Source organism: Ovis aries, chromosome 6 (assembly GCF_016772045.2).
Source record: "Ovis aries strain OAR_USU_Benz2616 breed Rambouillet chromosome 6, ARS-UI_Ramb_v3.0, whole genome shotgun sequence".
Classification (NCBI taxonomy): domain Eukaryota; kingdom Metazoa; phylum Chordata; class Mammalia; order Artiodactyla; family Bovidae; genus Ovis; species Ovis aries.
The window spans coordinates 102,367,642-102,383,914 of record NC_056059.1 but is presented as its reverse complement, the minus strand read 5'-3'; the positions used below and the strand labels follow the sequence as shown (position 1 = coordinate 102,383,914).

The 16,273-nt window shown below is 41.0% G+C and overlaps 1 protein-coding gene and 1 pseudogene across 21 annotated transcripts in view; both read right to left on the bottom strand.

Moving 5' to 3' along the window:
- The window catches only part of PTPN13 (protein tyrosine phosphatase non-receptor type 13), a 226,989-nt gene that overhangs the window by 32,444 nt on the left and 178,272 nt on the right, over positions 1 to 16,273 (bottom strand). For all 21 annotated transcript variants that reach the window (XM_012180310.4, XM_012180312.4, XM_042251610.2 and 18 more), the window contains 6 exons: positions 15,588 to 15,771; positions 13,940 to 14,098; positions 12,793 to 12,964; positions 12,479 to 12,689; positions 10,071 to 10,141; positions 5,177 to 5,238 (listed from right to left, as the gene is read on the bottom strand). In XM_012180310.4, coding sequence (XP_012035700.2) covers positions 5,177 to 5,238; positions 10,071 to 10,141; positions 12,479 to 12,689; positions 12,793 to 12,964; positions 13,940 to 14,098; positions 15,588 to 15,771 — 859 coding nt within the window. The remainder of the gene's footprint in view (positions 1 to 5,176; positions 5,239 to 10,070; positions 10,142 to 12,478; positions 12,690 to 12,792; positions 12,965 to 13,939; positions 14,099 to 15,587; positions 15,772 to 16,273) is intronic.
- Positions 5,837 to 6,667, bottom strand: LOC105612690 (small ribosomal subunit protein eS4, X isoform-like; annotated as a pseudogene).

Sequence of the window (16,273 nt, the reverse complement as noted above, 5' to 3'; positions counted from 1 at the left end):
CCATTGATAAGTCCGACCAGGGAAGGAAAGCTTTGGTGTAAAGTCTGTCTACACCCTCATCTAAAGCAGGGAGGGACACCTCTGGTAGAAAGATGGTGCTGGTCACTTTTTTTCTCCCTTATAGATGGGAGCTAACAATTCCAGCCTCACTCCTTTGAACTGTATCCTGAAAAATTGGAATAGATTTGATCTGCAGGGCTTAAAGAAGATACACCTGGTCTTTCTATGTGATACTGCGTGGCCATGGTATCCATTGGAGGATGGCGAACAGTGGCCGGTTGGAGGGTCTCTTAAGTATAATACTGTTTTACAATTAGACCGGTTCTGTAGAAAATAAGGGAAATGGGTAGAAGTAGCCTATGTGTTACCCTTTTTCTCTCTGCGAAATATGCCAGACTTAAGTCCTAAGGGTACAGATTTGGGTGTGACTCCTTCAGCTCCCTCCAGTCCTCCTAGTTTGCTAGATGAGATGGAGGACAGGAGACAAAGAGATAAAGAAAAGCAGATTTCTCCAATCTATCCCTGGGATCATATGCGCAGAGCAGCCAGAGAGACTGAAGAACAGCCACACGAGCTGTTGCCTCTTCATGAAGCACCCACCGGGAGAAATGATCAGTCTATGAGAGTTAATAAGCCTTTTTCTTATCAAGAAATACAAAGAATCAAGGAGGATATGGGAGACTATTTAGAGGACCCAGAAAAATAAATCAGAGCTTTTAAAGGTGTTATCCTGCTTTATGACCTTACTTGGAAGGATGTGATGTATATCTTGGGATAAACGCTGACTCCCTACTCAAAAACTTGAGTTTTGGGAAAAGCAATTGTTTATGGAGAGGAATCGGAGAAGGCAATGGCACCCTACTCCAGTATTCTTGCCTGGAAAATCCCATGGACGGAGGAGCCTAGAAGGCTGCAGTCCATGGGGTCGATAAGAGTCAGACATGACTGAGCAACTTCACTTTCACTTTTCACTTTCATGCATTAGAGAAGCAAATGGCAACCCACTCCAGTGTTCTTGCCTGGAGAAACCCAGGGACGGGGCAGCCTGGTGGGCTGCCATCTATGGGGTTGCACAGAATCGGACAGGACTGAAGCCACTTAGCAGCAGTAGCATGGAGATGAATGGTTTGGTAATGAATCAGTAGGGAAGAGGGAGGACGAGATAACCGCCCTCCCCACTGGGAATCAGGTGGTTCCAACTATAGAACCAGACTAGGACTACAACACAGCTAAAGGAAGATGGGATCAGAGTCATTTTGTCAGATGTATTCTTGAAGGACCCAGGCAGGTACGTGCTAAGCCTTTAAACTATGGCAAATTGGCAAACACAGAACAGAAGGAGAAGGAAGCTCCTGGTAAGTTCCTAGATAGACTGAGAGAAGCCCTTCGAAGATTCACTGAGATTGATCCCGAAAGTGAAGAGGGAAAAGTGATCTTAAAAGATAGATTTCTCACTCAGTCTCCAGATATCTGCTCCAGATATCCGCTGTAAGCTACTGAAACTGGCATATGGACCAAATCAGTCTTTAGATAATCTGTTACAACTAGCTCAGACAGTCTATTATGGTAGGGAATATGAGGAAAAGACAGAAAGGCAGAAAAAGACAAAGGAAAGGCAGAAAGCCTTGCAATGGCTGTTCTTAAACAGCCTGAGAAAAATGCCCAGAGGGACCTAGGTGAAAAGGGATGCGCTTGCTATTACTGTGGAAAGGAGAGGCATCTGAAGTGGAATTGCCCTCAGGCAACTAAGCCACCTCCAGCTCCATGTCCTGTCTGCAAAGGACCACACTGGAAGAGAGACTGCCCCCAGAGGTGTAGGTTTCAGAGGTCGGACTCTCAAGACAATCAGGACTGAAGGTGCCCAGGGGTCCCCACACTAGCTCCCACCCTCACCTGGGAAACCCTCAATATCAATAACTGTGGGGGGGCCAATCCGTCGATTTTCTTTTAGATACTGGGGCAACTTACTCTGTGTTTATTGAAGCCCCTGGCCCACTTTCTTCCTGATCCGCTTCCATAATGGGACTGTCTAGACGAGCCAAAAGATGGGCCTGATAATCTATGTGAGCCTACTTCTGCTGACTCTAAAAATCCTGAGTCTGCTGTTTGATCTTAAGACAAAGCCTTCCTGTCCTGGGCTCACTCCTACTCAGCATTTCACAATCAGTCTAACTGCTGGGTCTGTGGAGCACTCCCCTCTTCATCAGTGGAAGGCTTCCCGTGGTGGACATCTTCACTTCAAGGAAAAGACTTTCTCCACGTCTGTGAATACCTTCGACAACAATCATACGTGATGCTTCTTCTTAAACTGATGACATCTAACAATCCTAAGATGGACTGATGTAACTATGGACATAACGTGACTTTTAAACTATCTTAATTACAATAATTCTGATTGTTCTATTTTTGCTGTTTGTTCCCTGCATTTGTAACTTTGTCATTGGATTTGTTTCTAGTTTTTAAGTTACAAATGGTTGTCCAAGCTCCTCCAAGTGCCACAGCCTCCTCCAACTATTACTTGGGGCCCCTGGATCAGACACCCTCAATATGAGGGTTAGGAGAATATGTTGCCTCAACAATATAGGGACCACGTCCCTAAACAGCAGGAAGTAGTTATGGAATGAAAACGATGTTTTTTCCCTGGGCAACATAACTCTCCTAAAAGAAAAGGGGGAATGAGAGAGTCATTTCCTAGGCAGGTTGATAAGAAGTCTAGGGGTCCCCAAGGAGAGAGGGATCTGGAATTCTCAAGAAGGAAGAAAGGACAAACTATTGTTTTCCCCCTCTACATTCCTGGAAAAGCTCAGTTTCATTCCAATCCCAAAGAAAGGCAATGCTAAAGAATGCTCAAACTATTGCACAATTGCACTCATCTCACATGCTAGTAAAGTAATGCTCAAAATTCTGCAAGCCAGGCTTCAACGATACGTGAACCGTGAACTCCCTGATGTTCAAGCTGGTTTTAGAAAAGGCAGAGGAACCAGAGATCAAAGTGCCAACATCCGCTGGATCATGGAAAAAGCAAAGATTTCCAGAAGGACATCTATTTCTGCTTTATTGACTATGCCAAAGCCTTTGACTGTGTGGATCACAATAAACTGTGGAAAATTCTGAAAGAGATGGGAATACCAGACCACCTCACCCGCCTCTTGAGAAATCTGTATGCAGGTCAGGAAGCAACAGTTAGAACTGGGCATGGAACAATAGACTGGTTCCAAATAGGAAAAGGAGTACGTCAAGGCTGTATATTGTCACCCTGCTTATTTAACTTCTATGCAGAGTACATCATGAGAAACACTGGACTGGAAGAAACGCAAGCTGGAATCAAGATTGCTGGGAGAAATATCAATAACCTCAGTTATGCAGATGACACCACCCTTATGGCAGAAAGTGGAGAGGAGCTAAAAAGCCTCTTGATGAAAGTGAAAGAGGAGAGTGAAAAAGTTGGCTTAAAGCTCAACATTCAGAAAATGAAGATCATGGCATCTGGTCCCATCACTTCATGGCAAATAGATGGGGAAACAGTGGAAACAGTGTCAGACTTCATTTTGGGGGGCTCCAAAATCACTGCAGATGGTGACTACAGCCATGAAATTAAAAGACGCTTATTCCTTGGAAGAAAAGTTATGACCAACCTAGACAGTATATTCAAAAGCAGAGCCATCTAGTCAAGGCTATGGTTTTTCCTGTGGTCATGTATGGATGTGAGAGTTGGACTGTGAAGAAGGCAGAGCACCGAAGAATAGATGCTTTTGAACTGTGGTGTTGGAGAAGACTCTTGAGAGTGCCTTGGACTGCAAGGAGATCCAACCAGTCCATTCTGAAGGAGATCAACCCTGGGATTTCTTTGGAAGGAATGATGCTGAAGCTGAAACTCCAGTACTTTGGCCACCTCATGCAAAGAGCTGACTCATTGGAAAAGACTCTGATGCTGGGAGGGATTGGGGGCAGGAGGAGAAGGGGACGACCGAGGATGAGATGGCTGGATGGCATCACGAAACTCAATGGACGTGAGTCTGAGTGAACTCCGGGAGATGGTGATGAATAGGGAGGCCTGGCGTGCTGCGATTCATGGCAAAGAGTCAGACTGAACTGAGGGACTGAACTGAACTGACATGATTATGTATCTTGCCTGAGGACAGTCTCTGGATTAAACCTCCTTGTGGTTTATCCTGTTATCTTAAAATGTAAATTATGGGAGTAGATCTATATAACAATAATATATCCTGCCTGAGGACAGTCTCTGGATTAAACCTTCTGGCTAATTCTGTTATCTTAAAATGTAAATTATGGGAGTATGTCTGGTGAGGTCTTTACAACCTCCAGACATTCTTTTGATTCACTGGAGAGTATATAACTCCATTGCTAACACTAGCAAGCAGGTACTCTTTCTACCCCTTTCTGATGTCTATGTCAGAAGCTTTCTCTATCTCCTTTATAGTTTAATAAAACTTTCTTACACAAAAGCTCTGAGTGATCAAGCCTCATCTCTGGCCCCAGATTGAACTCTTCTCCTCTGGAGGCCAAGAATCCTGGCATCTTTGCGTGATTCAGCAACAACCTTTCAGTTCCAGAGAATATTCAGGGTTGTTTTCTTTAGGATTTACTGGTTTGATCTCCTTGCAGTCCAAGAGACTCTCAAGAGTCTTCTCTAACATCACAACTTGAAATAATCAATTCTTTGGTGTTCAGCCTTCTATATGATCCAACTGTCACATCCATGGGCTTCCCTTGTAGCTCAGCTGGTAAAGAATCTGCCTGTAACGTGGGAGACCTAGGTTCAATCCCTTGGTTGGAAAGATCCCTTGGAGAAGGGAAAGGCTATCCACTCCAGTATTCTGGCCTGGAAAATTCCAAGGACTGTATAGTTCACGGGGTTGCAAAGAGTTTGACATGACTGAGTGACTTTCACTTTCTCACATCCATACACAATTACTGGAATAACCACAGCTTTGACAACATGGACCTTGGTCAGCTAAGTGATGTCTCTGCTTTTTAACACACTGTCTAGGTTTGTATAGCTTTCTTTTCAAGGAGCAAGTGTCTTTTAACTTCATGGCTGTAGTCACCATCTGCAGTGATTTTGGAGCCCAAGAAAATAAAATCTGCTTACTAAGTACATGTATCTAAAATCAATACTAAAGAAGGTATCTAAAGAATGTGGTCTTTCACTTACCTTGGAGAACGAGTTATTAGGTGTGAGAGAAGGTTTGCCACAAGGCTCCACAATGGGAGGACCTGAAGGAAGAACAGGAAGAACAGAAAGAAAAAGATGAGCCACTCAGAACACATTAGGGACAATAGTGAAAGAAGACCCACAATTTCTAAGCATGTTCTTATTTTTATTAATATACTGAGAGGTCATAACACCATGTGATTTTAAATCAACTAGATGGAATTAAATGTTAGAGGAGGGTTTATTCCAAGGACAAAGTCAACTATTTTTCCTAAAAAAAAAAAAAAAAAAAAGTTGGTATAAAAGCTCAGTTTGGTCTAAATGTTTCTAGTATTTGAAACTGAATATAGATTTTTCCCAACTAAATGGGAGAGAAATCATAGGTGCTGAACTACAGTCACTGGAAAGATAGCAGATCCTTTTTTTTTTTTTTTTTAACTGTGTATAAAATAATTTACTTGCTTCTCCTTGCCAAGGTTTGATATGTTCTCCTACCATCACGGAAGTCTAGCCTATAGGAGACATCATATCCCAGAATGCCAAGCCTGCCTGAAAATTCAAAGCAAGCAAACAAACCAAAAACACAAACCAGAGCAAACACCAGAGATGCTATTAATCACTTGGTATTATCTTTAATTACAAAGACTTTTCCAATCACATCACATAGTGATCGTTTTATCCACTGCTCCATTTGGCTGCCAATCTCTTATCTCTCTCCTCAGCAATGGTAAGGCGAATACCCTTTCCATGGGGAAGACAGATCCATGGTTTGTTGCCTTTGCCAATAACGAAAATGTTCGAGAGCCGAGTGGCAAAGCTGTTGCCGTTTGCATCTTTCACATGAACTACATCAAAAGAACCTGGATGTCTCTTCCGGTTTGTAATCACACCAATTCTTCCCAGGTTAGCACCTCCAGTCACCCTGCACAGGTTACCAGTGTCAAATTTGATGAAATCAGTAATCTTGCCAGTCTCCAAGTCAATCTAAATGGTATCATTCACCTTGATGAGGGGATCAGGGTAACGGATGGTACGAGCATCATGGGTTACCAGATGAGGGATTCCTTTTGTCCCCACAAATATCTTTCTTACTTTGCACAATTTACACTTGGCCTCCTCAGGTGTAATACGATGAACAGCAAAGCGACCCTTGGTGTCACAGATCAAACGAAAATTCTCTCCAGTCTTATCAATGCTGATGACATCCATAAAACCAGCAGGGTAGGTTATATCTGTGCAGACTTTGCCATCGATCTTAATGAAACGCTGCATGCAAATCTTCTTTACTTCATCTCCAGTTAAGGCATACTTAAGTCTATTCCTTAGGAAAATGATTAGGGGGAGACATTTCCTTAGCTTGTGGGGGCCGGTAGATGGACGAGGGGCAAACACACCAGTCAGTTTATCCAGCATCCAATGTTTTGGAGCTGCTACGCATTTCAGGTGCTTCTTGGGACCCCGAGCCATGGCTGCGCTAGGCACGAAAAGAGCAGCAGATCCTTTATTTCATTTCACAAAGACTATTGATTTAACACAGGAAAATAAGTATGGATATAACTGGAGACTATGTTTTCTAAACCAAATGCTGATTTTTTGGTTTTCTAAACCAAATGACTCTTAGCCCTCAGCACGAAAATTCAATACGTATATTAAATATGAGATTGTTTCCTCTACAGTTAAAATGCATGTATTTAATTAGATTCATTATTTCTAGGAGATACTTTATTAAATTGCCAGGAAAAATAATTAAACAGGGTACCAAAACTGAACTACTCGTTCAAAGGAATCATACTCAGTTTATTATTTGCAACCTCTCCTCTGTACCCGCTCTCTTGCCCTGTCCTCAGGCAACCACTGATCTCCTTTGTCACTACAGATTAACTTGCACTTTTGTACAACTTTGTATAAACTGAATAATACAATATGAATTCATTTTTATATTATTTTGTATTATTATTATACTTGGCTTCTTTCATTCAGGATACCTATTTTGAGTTTATTTTAATTATGTTGTTGCATGTATCAACAGTCTATTCATTTTTATTGCTGAGTAATATTCTACTGTTCGAATATATTATTGGGTTGGCCAAAAAGTTCATTAGGGTTTTTCTACAGGCTGCTTATACAAAGGGTTATTCATTCAACAGTTCTTGGTCATTTGAGTGGTTTCTGATTTTGGTAGTTATAAAGAAAGCTGCTAAAAAAATTCCTGGACAAGTTTTTATCTCTGGATATATGGTTTCTTTTCTCCTGAGTAAATAAAGAAGTGGAATGACTGGATCACACAGTTCAGTTCAGTTCCTCAGTCGTGTCCAACTCTTTGCGACCCCATGAACTGCAGCACGCCAGGCCTCCCTGTCCATCACCAACTCCCGGAGTTCACTCAGACTCACGTCCATCGAGTCTGTGATGCCATCCAGCAATCTCATCCTCTGTCGTCCCCTTCTCCTCCTGCCCTCAATCCCTCCCAGCATCAGAGTCTTTTCCAATGAGTCAACTCTTCACATGAGGTGGCCAAAGTACTGGAGTTTTAGCTTCAGCATCATTCCTTCCAAAGAAATCCCAGGGTTGATCTCCTTCAGAATGGACTGGTTGGATCTCCTTGCAGTCCAAGGCACTCTCAAGAGTCTTCTCCAACACCACAGTTCAAAAGCATCAATTCTACGGTGCTCAGCCTTCTTCACAGTCCAACTCTCACATCCATACATGACCACTGGAAAAACCATAGCCTTGACTAGACGGACCTTAGTCGGCAAAGTAATGTCTCTGCTTTTGAATATACTGCCTAGGTTGGTCATAACTTTTCTTCCAAGGAATAAGCGTCTTTTAATTTCATGGCTGTAGTCACCATCTGCAGTGATTTTGAAGCCCCCCAAAATGAAGTCTGACACTGTTTCCACTGTTTCCCCATCTATTTGCCATGAAGTGATGGGACCAGATGCCATGATCTTCGTTTTCTGAATGTTGAGCTTTAAGCCAACTTTTTCACTCTCCTCTTTCACTTTCATCAAGAGGCTTTTTAGCTCCTCTCCACTTTCTGCCATAAGGGTGGTGTCATCTGCATAACTGAGGTTATTGATATTTCTCCCAGCAATCTTGATTCCAGCTTGCGTTTCTTCCAGTCCAGCGTTTCTCATGATGTACTCTGCATAGAAGTTAAATAAGCAGGGTGACAATATACAGCCTTGACATACTCCTTTTCCTATTTGGAACCAGTCTGTTGTTCCATGCCCAGTTCTAACTATTGCTTCCTGACCTGCATACAGATTTCTCAAGAGGCAGGTGAGGCGGTCTGGTATTCCCATCTCTTTCAGAATTTTCCACAGTTTATTGGGATCACACAGTAGGTATGTTTAAATTTTTAAGACATTGGCAAACTGCTTTCCAAAATGGTTGTACTATTTTACATATTCATCACTGCAAGAGAATTCCTATGAATGATACTATATGATTTTTAAGAATTCATAAATTAGGTCCTAGAATCTCATAAAGACAGATTACTAGGCAGTTTCTACAAGGCAGACAGGGCGCAGCTACTTTCCTCAGGCTTGAAAGTTACAAACTTCTGAGTCATCTCAGAGGTCACTAGACAAATGCTCTCCTGAGTGTTGGGTGAGGTAGTCTGACTCTACTGTGAACCAGAATTATCAGGAAGCAGCAGGAAGGGCCCCTAAGGCATTCAAGATAACAACAGAGGAGGAGAGAACCAGAGGTGCTTTAGCTTTCAGAAGATAATCAAACCACAGCTGCAGTTGTCAGATTTCTCTGAGCTGTTTTGGTACTTAGATACTACTGGGCTTCCCTGGTGGCTCAGAGGATAACGAATCTGCCTGCAAAGCAAGAGACCCAGATTCGATCCTTGGGTAGGGAAGATCCCCTGGAGAACAAAACGGCAACTCACTCCAGTATTCTTGTCTGGGCAATCCCATGGACAGAGGAGCCGGGTGGGCTACAGTTCATGGGGTTGCAAAGAGTTGGACACGACTGAGCTTCTGAGCATGGTGGCGGCCAAATACCCTAAAAGTTTAGCTCTATAAAGAAGTACTGGATTTACATTTCAAACACTCTAAGTTTAACCATACTCCCCTGTGCCTAACATTTTTATATGGTATGAATACTGCCAATAAAAGCTACATTTACCAAGCCTGATTATGTAAATGAGAGCATGGAGTCAGACATCCTGGTTTAAATTCTGCTTTGACTATTTATTTACCCTTTGAGCTTGGGCAAGTTATCAGACTTTTCAGGGCCTCGGTTTTTGCTTCTATAAAAGGAGGATATAAGTCTCACAGGGTTGTTGCAAGTATCTGAGTACCTGGAAGAATGCTTAGTCCAGGAAAAGCATTAAATTAATCTCAACTGCTGCCACCACTATTAATACTATAATTTCTATTACTATGCTAGACTATAAGACAGATACTTTGTTTATTCATTGCTATACTCACAATGCCCAGAACTCTGCCTGGCATAGAAAAGAAATTCAGTAAGTGCTTGAATAAATTATTATGTGACAATCATTGTAATAAGTTGACATTTTATTGTATTTATGCCTCATTATAACCTTATAAGGTAGATACTTTTATAATAATCTTTTCATCTCTCAGGTAGAAAACAGAGGCTTAGATGTGGATCAAGTAACTTGCTAAGGTTACACGGGACCTAATGAACTCAGGTTTGTCTAGCTTTAAATCCTAGGGTCCATGCTGCTCCACTCTTTCCTATCACGCACTGAATTTTAGACAAGCTTTTATTCACTTAGGTTCTGCAAAATAGTCCGGAAGGGCAATAGAACACTATATTGACAGTACCCAAACTTGCTTTTGGGAAAAGACAGTTACCTCTCCATAAGTACCTGTATCATTAAAAAAAAAAAAAAAAATCATTGCATCCTTACCATTGGCTTTGGCTGACTTTGAAGCTGAAAGAGCAGACCTCTTGGAACTGGGAACCACTGGATGACCATCTCTGTGTTGTTTAAAACGGAAAAAGAAAGAAAACAAAATTGTAAATTATGTAAGATATTTGCTTAAGTTTCCCTCAAACTATCTGTTAACCATTTGGCCTTGAGTTTTATTTTGGATGGGCTTCAAGGGTCTAGGTACTTTCTGAAGCTGTAGACAAGATTTTATCAGTCTTGCAGGATAAAGAATGCTTGGGGCTGGTGCACGGTGATGACCCAGAGAGATGTTATGCGGAGGGAGGTGGGAGGGGGGTTCATGTTTGGGAACGCATGTACACCCGTGGTGGATTCATGTCAATGTATGGCAAAACCAATACAGTATTGTAAAGTAAAATAAAGTAAAAATAAAAATTAAAAAAAAAAAAAAGATTTTATCAGTCTTCATCTATATATGCTGGAAGGAGATATTTGTGACTGAAAAAAGATTAAGAATCACTTCTTTAAATAATAAAATAATAACTGGCTAGTTTGTAGCTGGAAGCAGGATGAAGGGGAAGGTATTTGGGACTACTCCAGTACTTTGGCCACCTCATGCGAAAAGTTGACTCACTGGAAAAGACTCTGATGCTGGGAGGGATTGGGGGCAGGAGGAGAAGGGGACGACAGAGGATGAGATGGCTGGATGGCATCACCGACTCGATGGACATGAGTTTGAGTGAACTCTGGGAGTTGGTGATGGACGGGGAAGCCTGGCGTGCTGCAATTCATGGAGTCGCAAAGAGTCGGACATGACTGAACGACTGAACTGAACTGAATCTTTAGTGACTTCAGCCGAGACGAAAGTAGAAAGATGAAAAAAACTGATTTTAGACCTGAGGAAAGGGATGTTCTGGTGGTACAGATGGTAAAGAATCTATCTGCAATGTGGGAGACCTGGGTTTGATCCCTGGGTTGGGAAGATACTTTGGAGCAGGAAATGTCAACCCACTCCAGCATTCTTGCCTAGAGAATTCTGTGGACAGAGGAGCCTGGCAGGCTACAGTCAGTCCATGGGGTCACAAAGAGTTGGACATCACAGACTGACCAACACTTCCACTTTCTTTTTCAAGAGATGCTCTAGTAATTTGGAGGCAAAAAATTCTAGATCTGTGGTTAGTAGAATCAGAAAAAACATTTTTCCAGGTTGTCTGAACACTTCTCTCCTCCACTAATTAACATTCAGCTACATTTATGAAAATAACTGTAGGCAATCAAATTTTTAGAAATATTGAGGGAAACTGGTTCAAGGGGAAAAGTATACAATCGAACTTAAAGGTTCAGAAGGAGAAACAGGCTTATAATCAAATGATTTATTAATTGTTCTTATATGGTGGAATACATAGTATGTAAAGTCCATCCTGTGTCACAGACACAAATGTGAAGTTTTCTTTTATGTAATATAAGACTGTAATCTAAAAAGCCTGGGTTCATGTCCTTGTGGAAGGCAGAGTAGTGGCTCAAAATATGTCTGCATTATAATCCCCAGAATGTTATGTTATATGGCAAAAGGAATTTTACAGGAGTGAGTAAACTAAAGATCTAGAGACTAAGATTATCCTGGATTATCTCATGTAATCACAAGGGTCCTTATAAGTTAAACATGAAGGTAGGAATGTCGGAGTCAGACAGATATGATGACCAAGGGTGCTGTGGGCTATGAGCCAAGAAAGATGGCCAATGTCTAAAAGGCAGGAAAGGCAAGGAGATGATTTTCTCCTTTGGAAGGGATGCAGCTCTGCTAACACTTTGATTTTTAATCCAATGAGACCGTTTTATATTTCTGGCTTCCAGAACTGTTAATATATTTAATTTTTATTGGTTTAAGCCACTAAATTTGTAGTCATTTGATAGCAGGAAACTAACACATACATTAAAAAAAATTATTTCCATTATTAAGTGAAAGAAAAGTTGCTATTAGCATTTCTTATAGTGGGAAATGGTCAGGAGGTATAGTGGATGTGACAGTCTATGCCTCATTGGTTGTAGACATGAGGTTCTGGGAGGACAGACCGTGTTCCAGCTCCAGGAATCAGCCAGGACTTGCCAGGGCCAACCAATATATTCTCATTCCTTTGCCTCATCAGGACTTGCCTGAATTTAGGTCTAAGGCAATAGGCATTCAGTCCTTGCTTCATTACTGTGATCAGTGAGACTTGTCTGAAGATTGGTCTGGACAGTGTGAGAGGCACATGAGTCACGAAACTGACACAGCCATTTGACTATCATGAAGGAAACACATAATCTTTACTAATTCCCCATCCATTTGGTCTGCGAAATACTAATTCAGGAATATCTTTAAGAGAATCTAACGGCCTGAAATGCATGTGCACACACACACAAATCCATGAATAACTGTGGAGTACCTTGTAGCTTTCAGCACCACTGAAGGAAGTGACATGTCTAATGTTCTCTTAGCTTCCTCCAGAGTCATTCCTTGAGTGCTGACTCCATTCACATAGTGGATGATGTCTAAGAGCTGGAGATTACCCTCTGTGGCTGCGATTGACCTTGGATTGATATCACTAACATACACCACTTGATGAAGGCTGTCACGACCTCCAGATAAGGAAAAACCTTCAGGAGATAGAAAAATATTTGTTTCCTTAGGCTTAACAGTATGTACTTTTAATCTATCCAAGAAAAGTCAAAACTGCCCAAAGCTTGATTTTGCCATTACCCAACTCCTCTTTGTTGCACGTAAATGTGATATCAGGTAGCAAATGAGGCAGCACAGGCATCCTGGGTAATTCCAGAACTCGGCCAAGAACTAATCTGACTGTCCTGGGCGCAGCTCGGAGTAGGTTCACTGCATCTGTGTGAGTCATGTTTGTAACATCTGTATCATTAACCTACAGAGATAAGAAAGGGCCAAAGTGGGATTATAGTTTTTGGAACACAGGAGTTACTGACAAAATATAGTAATTTCCCTAACTTTCCATATAATCTATTTTGGCTAATAGGAGATTCACAATGAAGAGTGGTCTCTAGGGACACCTTCCTGGTGGTCCAGTGGTTAAGAATTTGCCTTGCAATGTAGGAGACATGGGTTTGATCCCTGGTGGGGGAACTAAGATCCCACATGCCACGGGGCAACGAAATCCATGCAGTGCTACTACAGAACTTGCACACTGCAATGAGAAGCCCACGTGCCACAACATGAGAAGACTGCACGCAGCACTGAGCAAAGCCCCCCATGTGCTGCAACAAAGACCCCAGTGCAGCAACAACAAAAAAAGAGTCTGGTCTCTAGTTTACTAATAATCTTCTTTACTGCGGAAATCATGAGCACAAAGACCAAGTAATTATAAATGAAATAATAATGCTATTACTATCACTAATATAGATGTTATTACTTTGCTAATACAGAAAATTTATTCTTAGAGCAATTTAAGAAACTTTCTCTTTCTGAGACTCAAAATTGCTTGTTTAAAGTCTTTTCAAACTATGACTATATAAAGGCCTTTATTTTTCAGAGGTGGAGAAGGAAAACATAAACCAAACAGAGAAATAGAGCATTGTATCAACTCAGCCTTCTCGGCTTTCCTTCTGCAGCACTGGCTTGATCTCTGGCCCTGCTGCAATGCTCAGTCACTTCGGTCGTGTCCGACTCTTGCATCCCTATGGACTGCAGCCCACCAGGCTCTTGTGTCCATGGGATTCTCCAGGCAAGAATACTGGAGTGGGTTGCCATGCCCTCCTCCAGGGGGTCTTCCCAACCCAGGGATCATGAATGTGCGTCTCCTGCATTGGCGGGTGGGTTCCTTACCACTAGCACCACCTGTCTAGCCACACTGGCACAAACACAGTCTGCTTAAATGTCTTACCTTGATGAGCCGGTCCCCAGGTCTCAGCCTCCCATCACTTTTGGCTGGATCCTGAATGACGTCATGAACGTAACAACCAACGCTCTGATTGCCTTTGGTTACTGTGAAGCCCAGGCTTCCTTTTTCTGACTTATTTAGGGTAATCAGGAGTTCTACCTCCTAAGGAAAGAAACGGTGATTCTATTTTGCAGTACAAAGGGAAAAACAACTATTCTTTCCACTGATTAACACAGGAGAAAACTAAACTTTAAAAGGCTGCTTAACTTGCCCAAGTGAAGAAGGCAGCTATGTATGTCTAGTTCTAGACAGAAGGTACTCCTCCAACCTCTTGCCTGCCAATGTAAAATAAAAGTTGGGTTTAAATTCAACATTATGTGCTTGTCTGGAGATAGCTGACCCAGAACTTACTCAAGCTTCAATTCTTATATTTTCAGAATAAACAACAAAAAAAACCCCACCCATGCCAAGAGCAACAGAAGAAAGATTTTCTTGGGTAAAAACATGAAGTCTGGGTGATCAAATATCACAACTTGATATATTTAGTTGTATGAAAAATTTTTCTTTCAGATTTTAACTGAGGCACAAGGGTTGCTTAGGGCTTATAGGCATGATGACAGATTTCTAAGGAAATCATCCAAAGATTATTTTCACTCTACTGCTGAGAATGAAACTGAAGATGTAGATGCTACACACACACACACACACACACACACACACACACACACACACACACACACACAAATTGTTGTAGGGAAACAAAGTGCCTGGAAAGATTAAAGTGTTTATGGGTTCTAACTAGTGACGGTTTTAATCTTTTCTAACTTTTCTATAATAAGTACTTATTACTTAGATAACACAAAAAAGTATTAAAAGGGTGACTTTGAATCAGTGTTAAGGATATTATTCTTTTTTTTCAAATTCAAAAAATACCATATTTATCAAAAATTAGAACTATCAACAAATTTAGACTTTGTAAATTTTTTTTCAAACACATTTTTTCACCTTTTACATTTGAAATTAAAAACTCCAAGTAGTCAGACAGAATGACAGAAATGACAAAACTCAGATTCTCTTTCATTTTCTTCAGATGATTGAGCTATCACTATTTATGTCCAAGGGATATTATTTCTATTAGAAATGTGACTTCCAAAGTGAATTTGTAAGTTTAGAAGTTCTAGGGTTATTAGTATAAAGGATTCCATTTAGGCACCCATAAAACAGTGTGGAAGAGAATGAAATTACATTCAAACTTGATTAAAGAGTAAACAGGTAACTCGTCGAGTTTGGGAAATAATAGGTACTGGGCTAGATGGTGTATATATGTTATTTCGTTTAATACTTCCCACAATACCATGAGGTTACTAGTCCTATTTTACAGCTAAAATTGCTAAAACTCAGAAGAATTAAGTAATTCATTCATAGCATCTGCCAAATTACAGCAAGTCACTGGGAGAGTCAGGACGTGTACCCGAGTCTTGTCTTTTCCCTGAATTCTTAGCAGAGAAACACGGCAGATGTGTTGTCTATTTACTGAGCATAGATATGAGGCTGATCTAAAGGACAGCAATTTCCCTAAAGGGAAGCTGTGTATAACTACATTTTACTTGAGAAAATATAGAATGTTCTTCATGCAAAGGAAATAACTCACCAGTTCAAAGTCTTCAAGGTGGTTTTCCAAGTCATTTTTCAAAGATGTCAAGCTTTCTTGTCTAGTTGGTTCAGAAGTGTGATGCATATGATATTTATCCATTGTATTTATGGGAACAGATTCTGATTGAGATTGACAGCTCTGCCCAGGAGTTACATCCAGTGGTTGAGGGTAAAGAGGGTTACTACAGAGACAAAGCAAGACTATTGTCAAACACATTGCAATGCCAGTATAGTAAGTTTGTACCACAGATAGGAAATGCTTAACAGTTACATCTGTTTTTTAGTGAGATCATTTTTAGTCTGATTCTGGACTATGAATTTATTTCACATCTGTTATGTGCTAATATTACTGATTTTTATTCTCTGTCGATCTCTTTAAGTTGCACAAATCAGTGAGAAAAGTTAAATAAATATATTTTTGATTCCCAGTTGTTAATTTTGGAGCTAAGGCTGAAGCTAATGTTATCAGACGGCTAATGTGCGTTTCAACATAATAAGAAAAAGAAGAAATAAAGAGCCTTACTCTTGTAGTTATTTTGGAAGACATGATTGAAAAAAAAAAAAAAACAAACAATAAAAAACTTGAACAAATACAGTTGGACCTGAATATACACAAAGTGAAAGAAAGTGAAAGTCACTCAGCTTCCGACTCTCTGCGACCCCATGACTGTAGCCCGCCAGGCT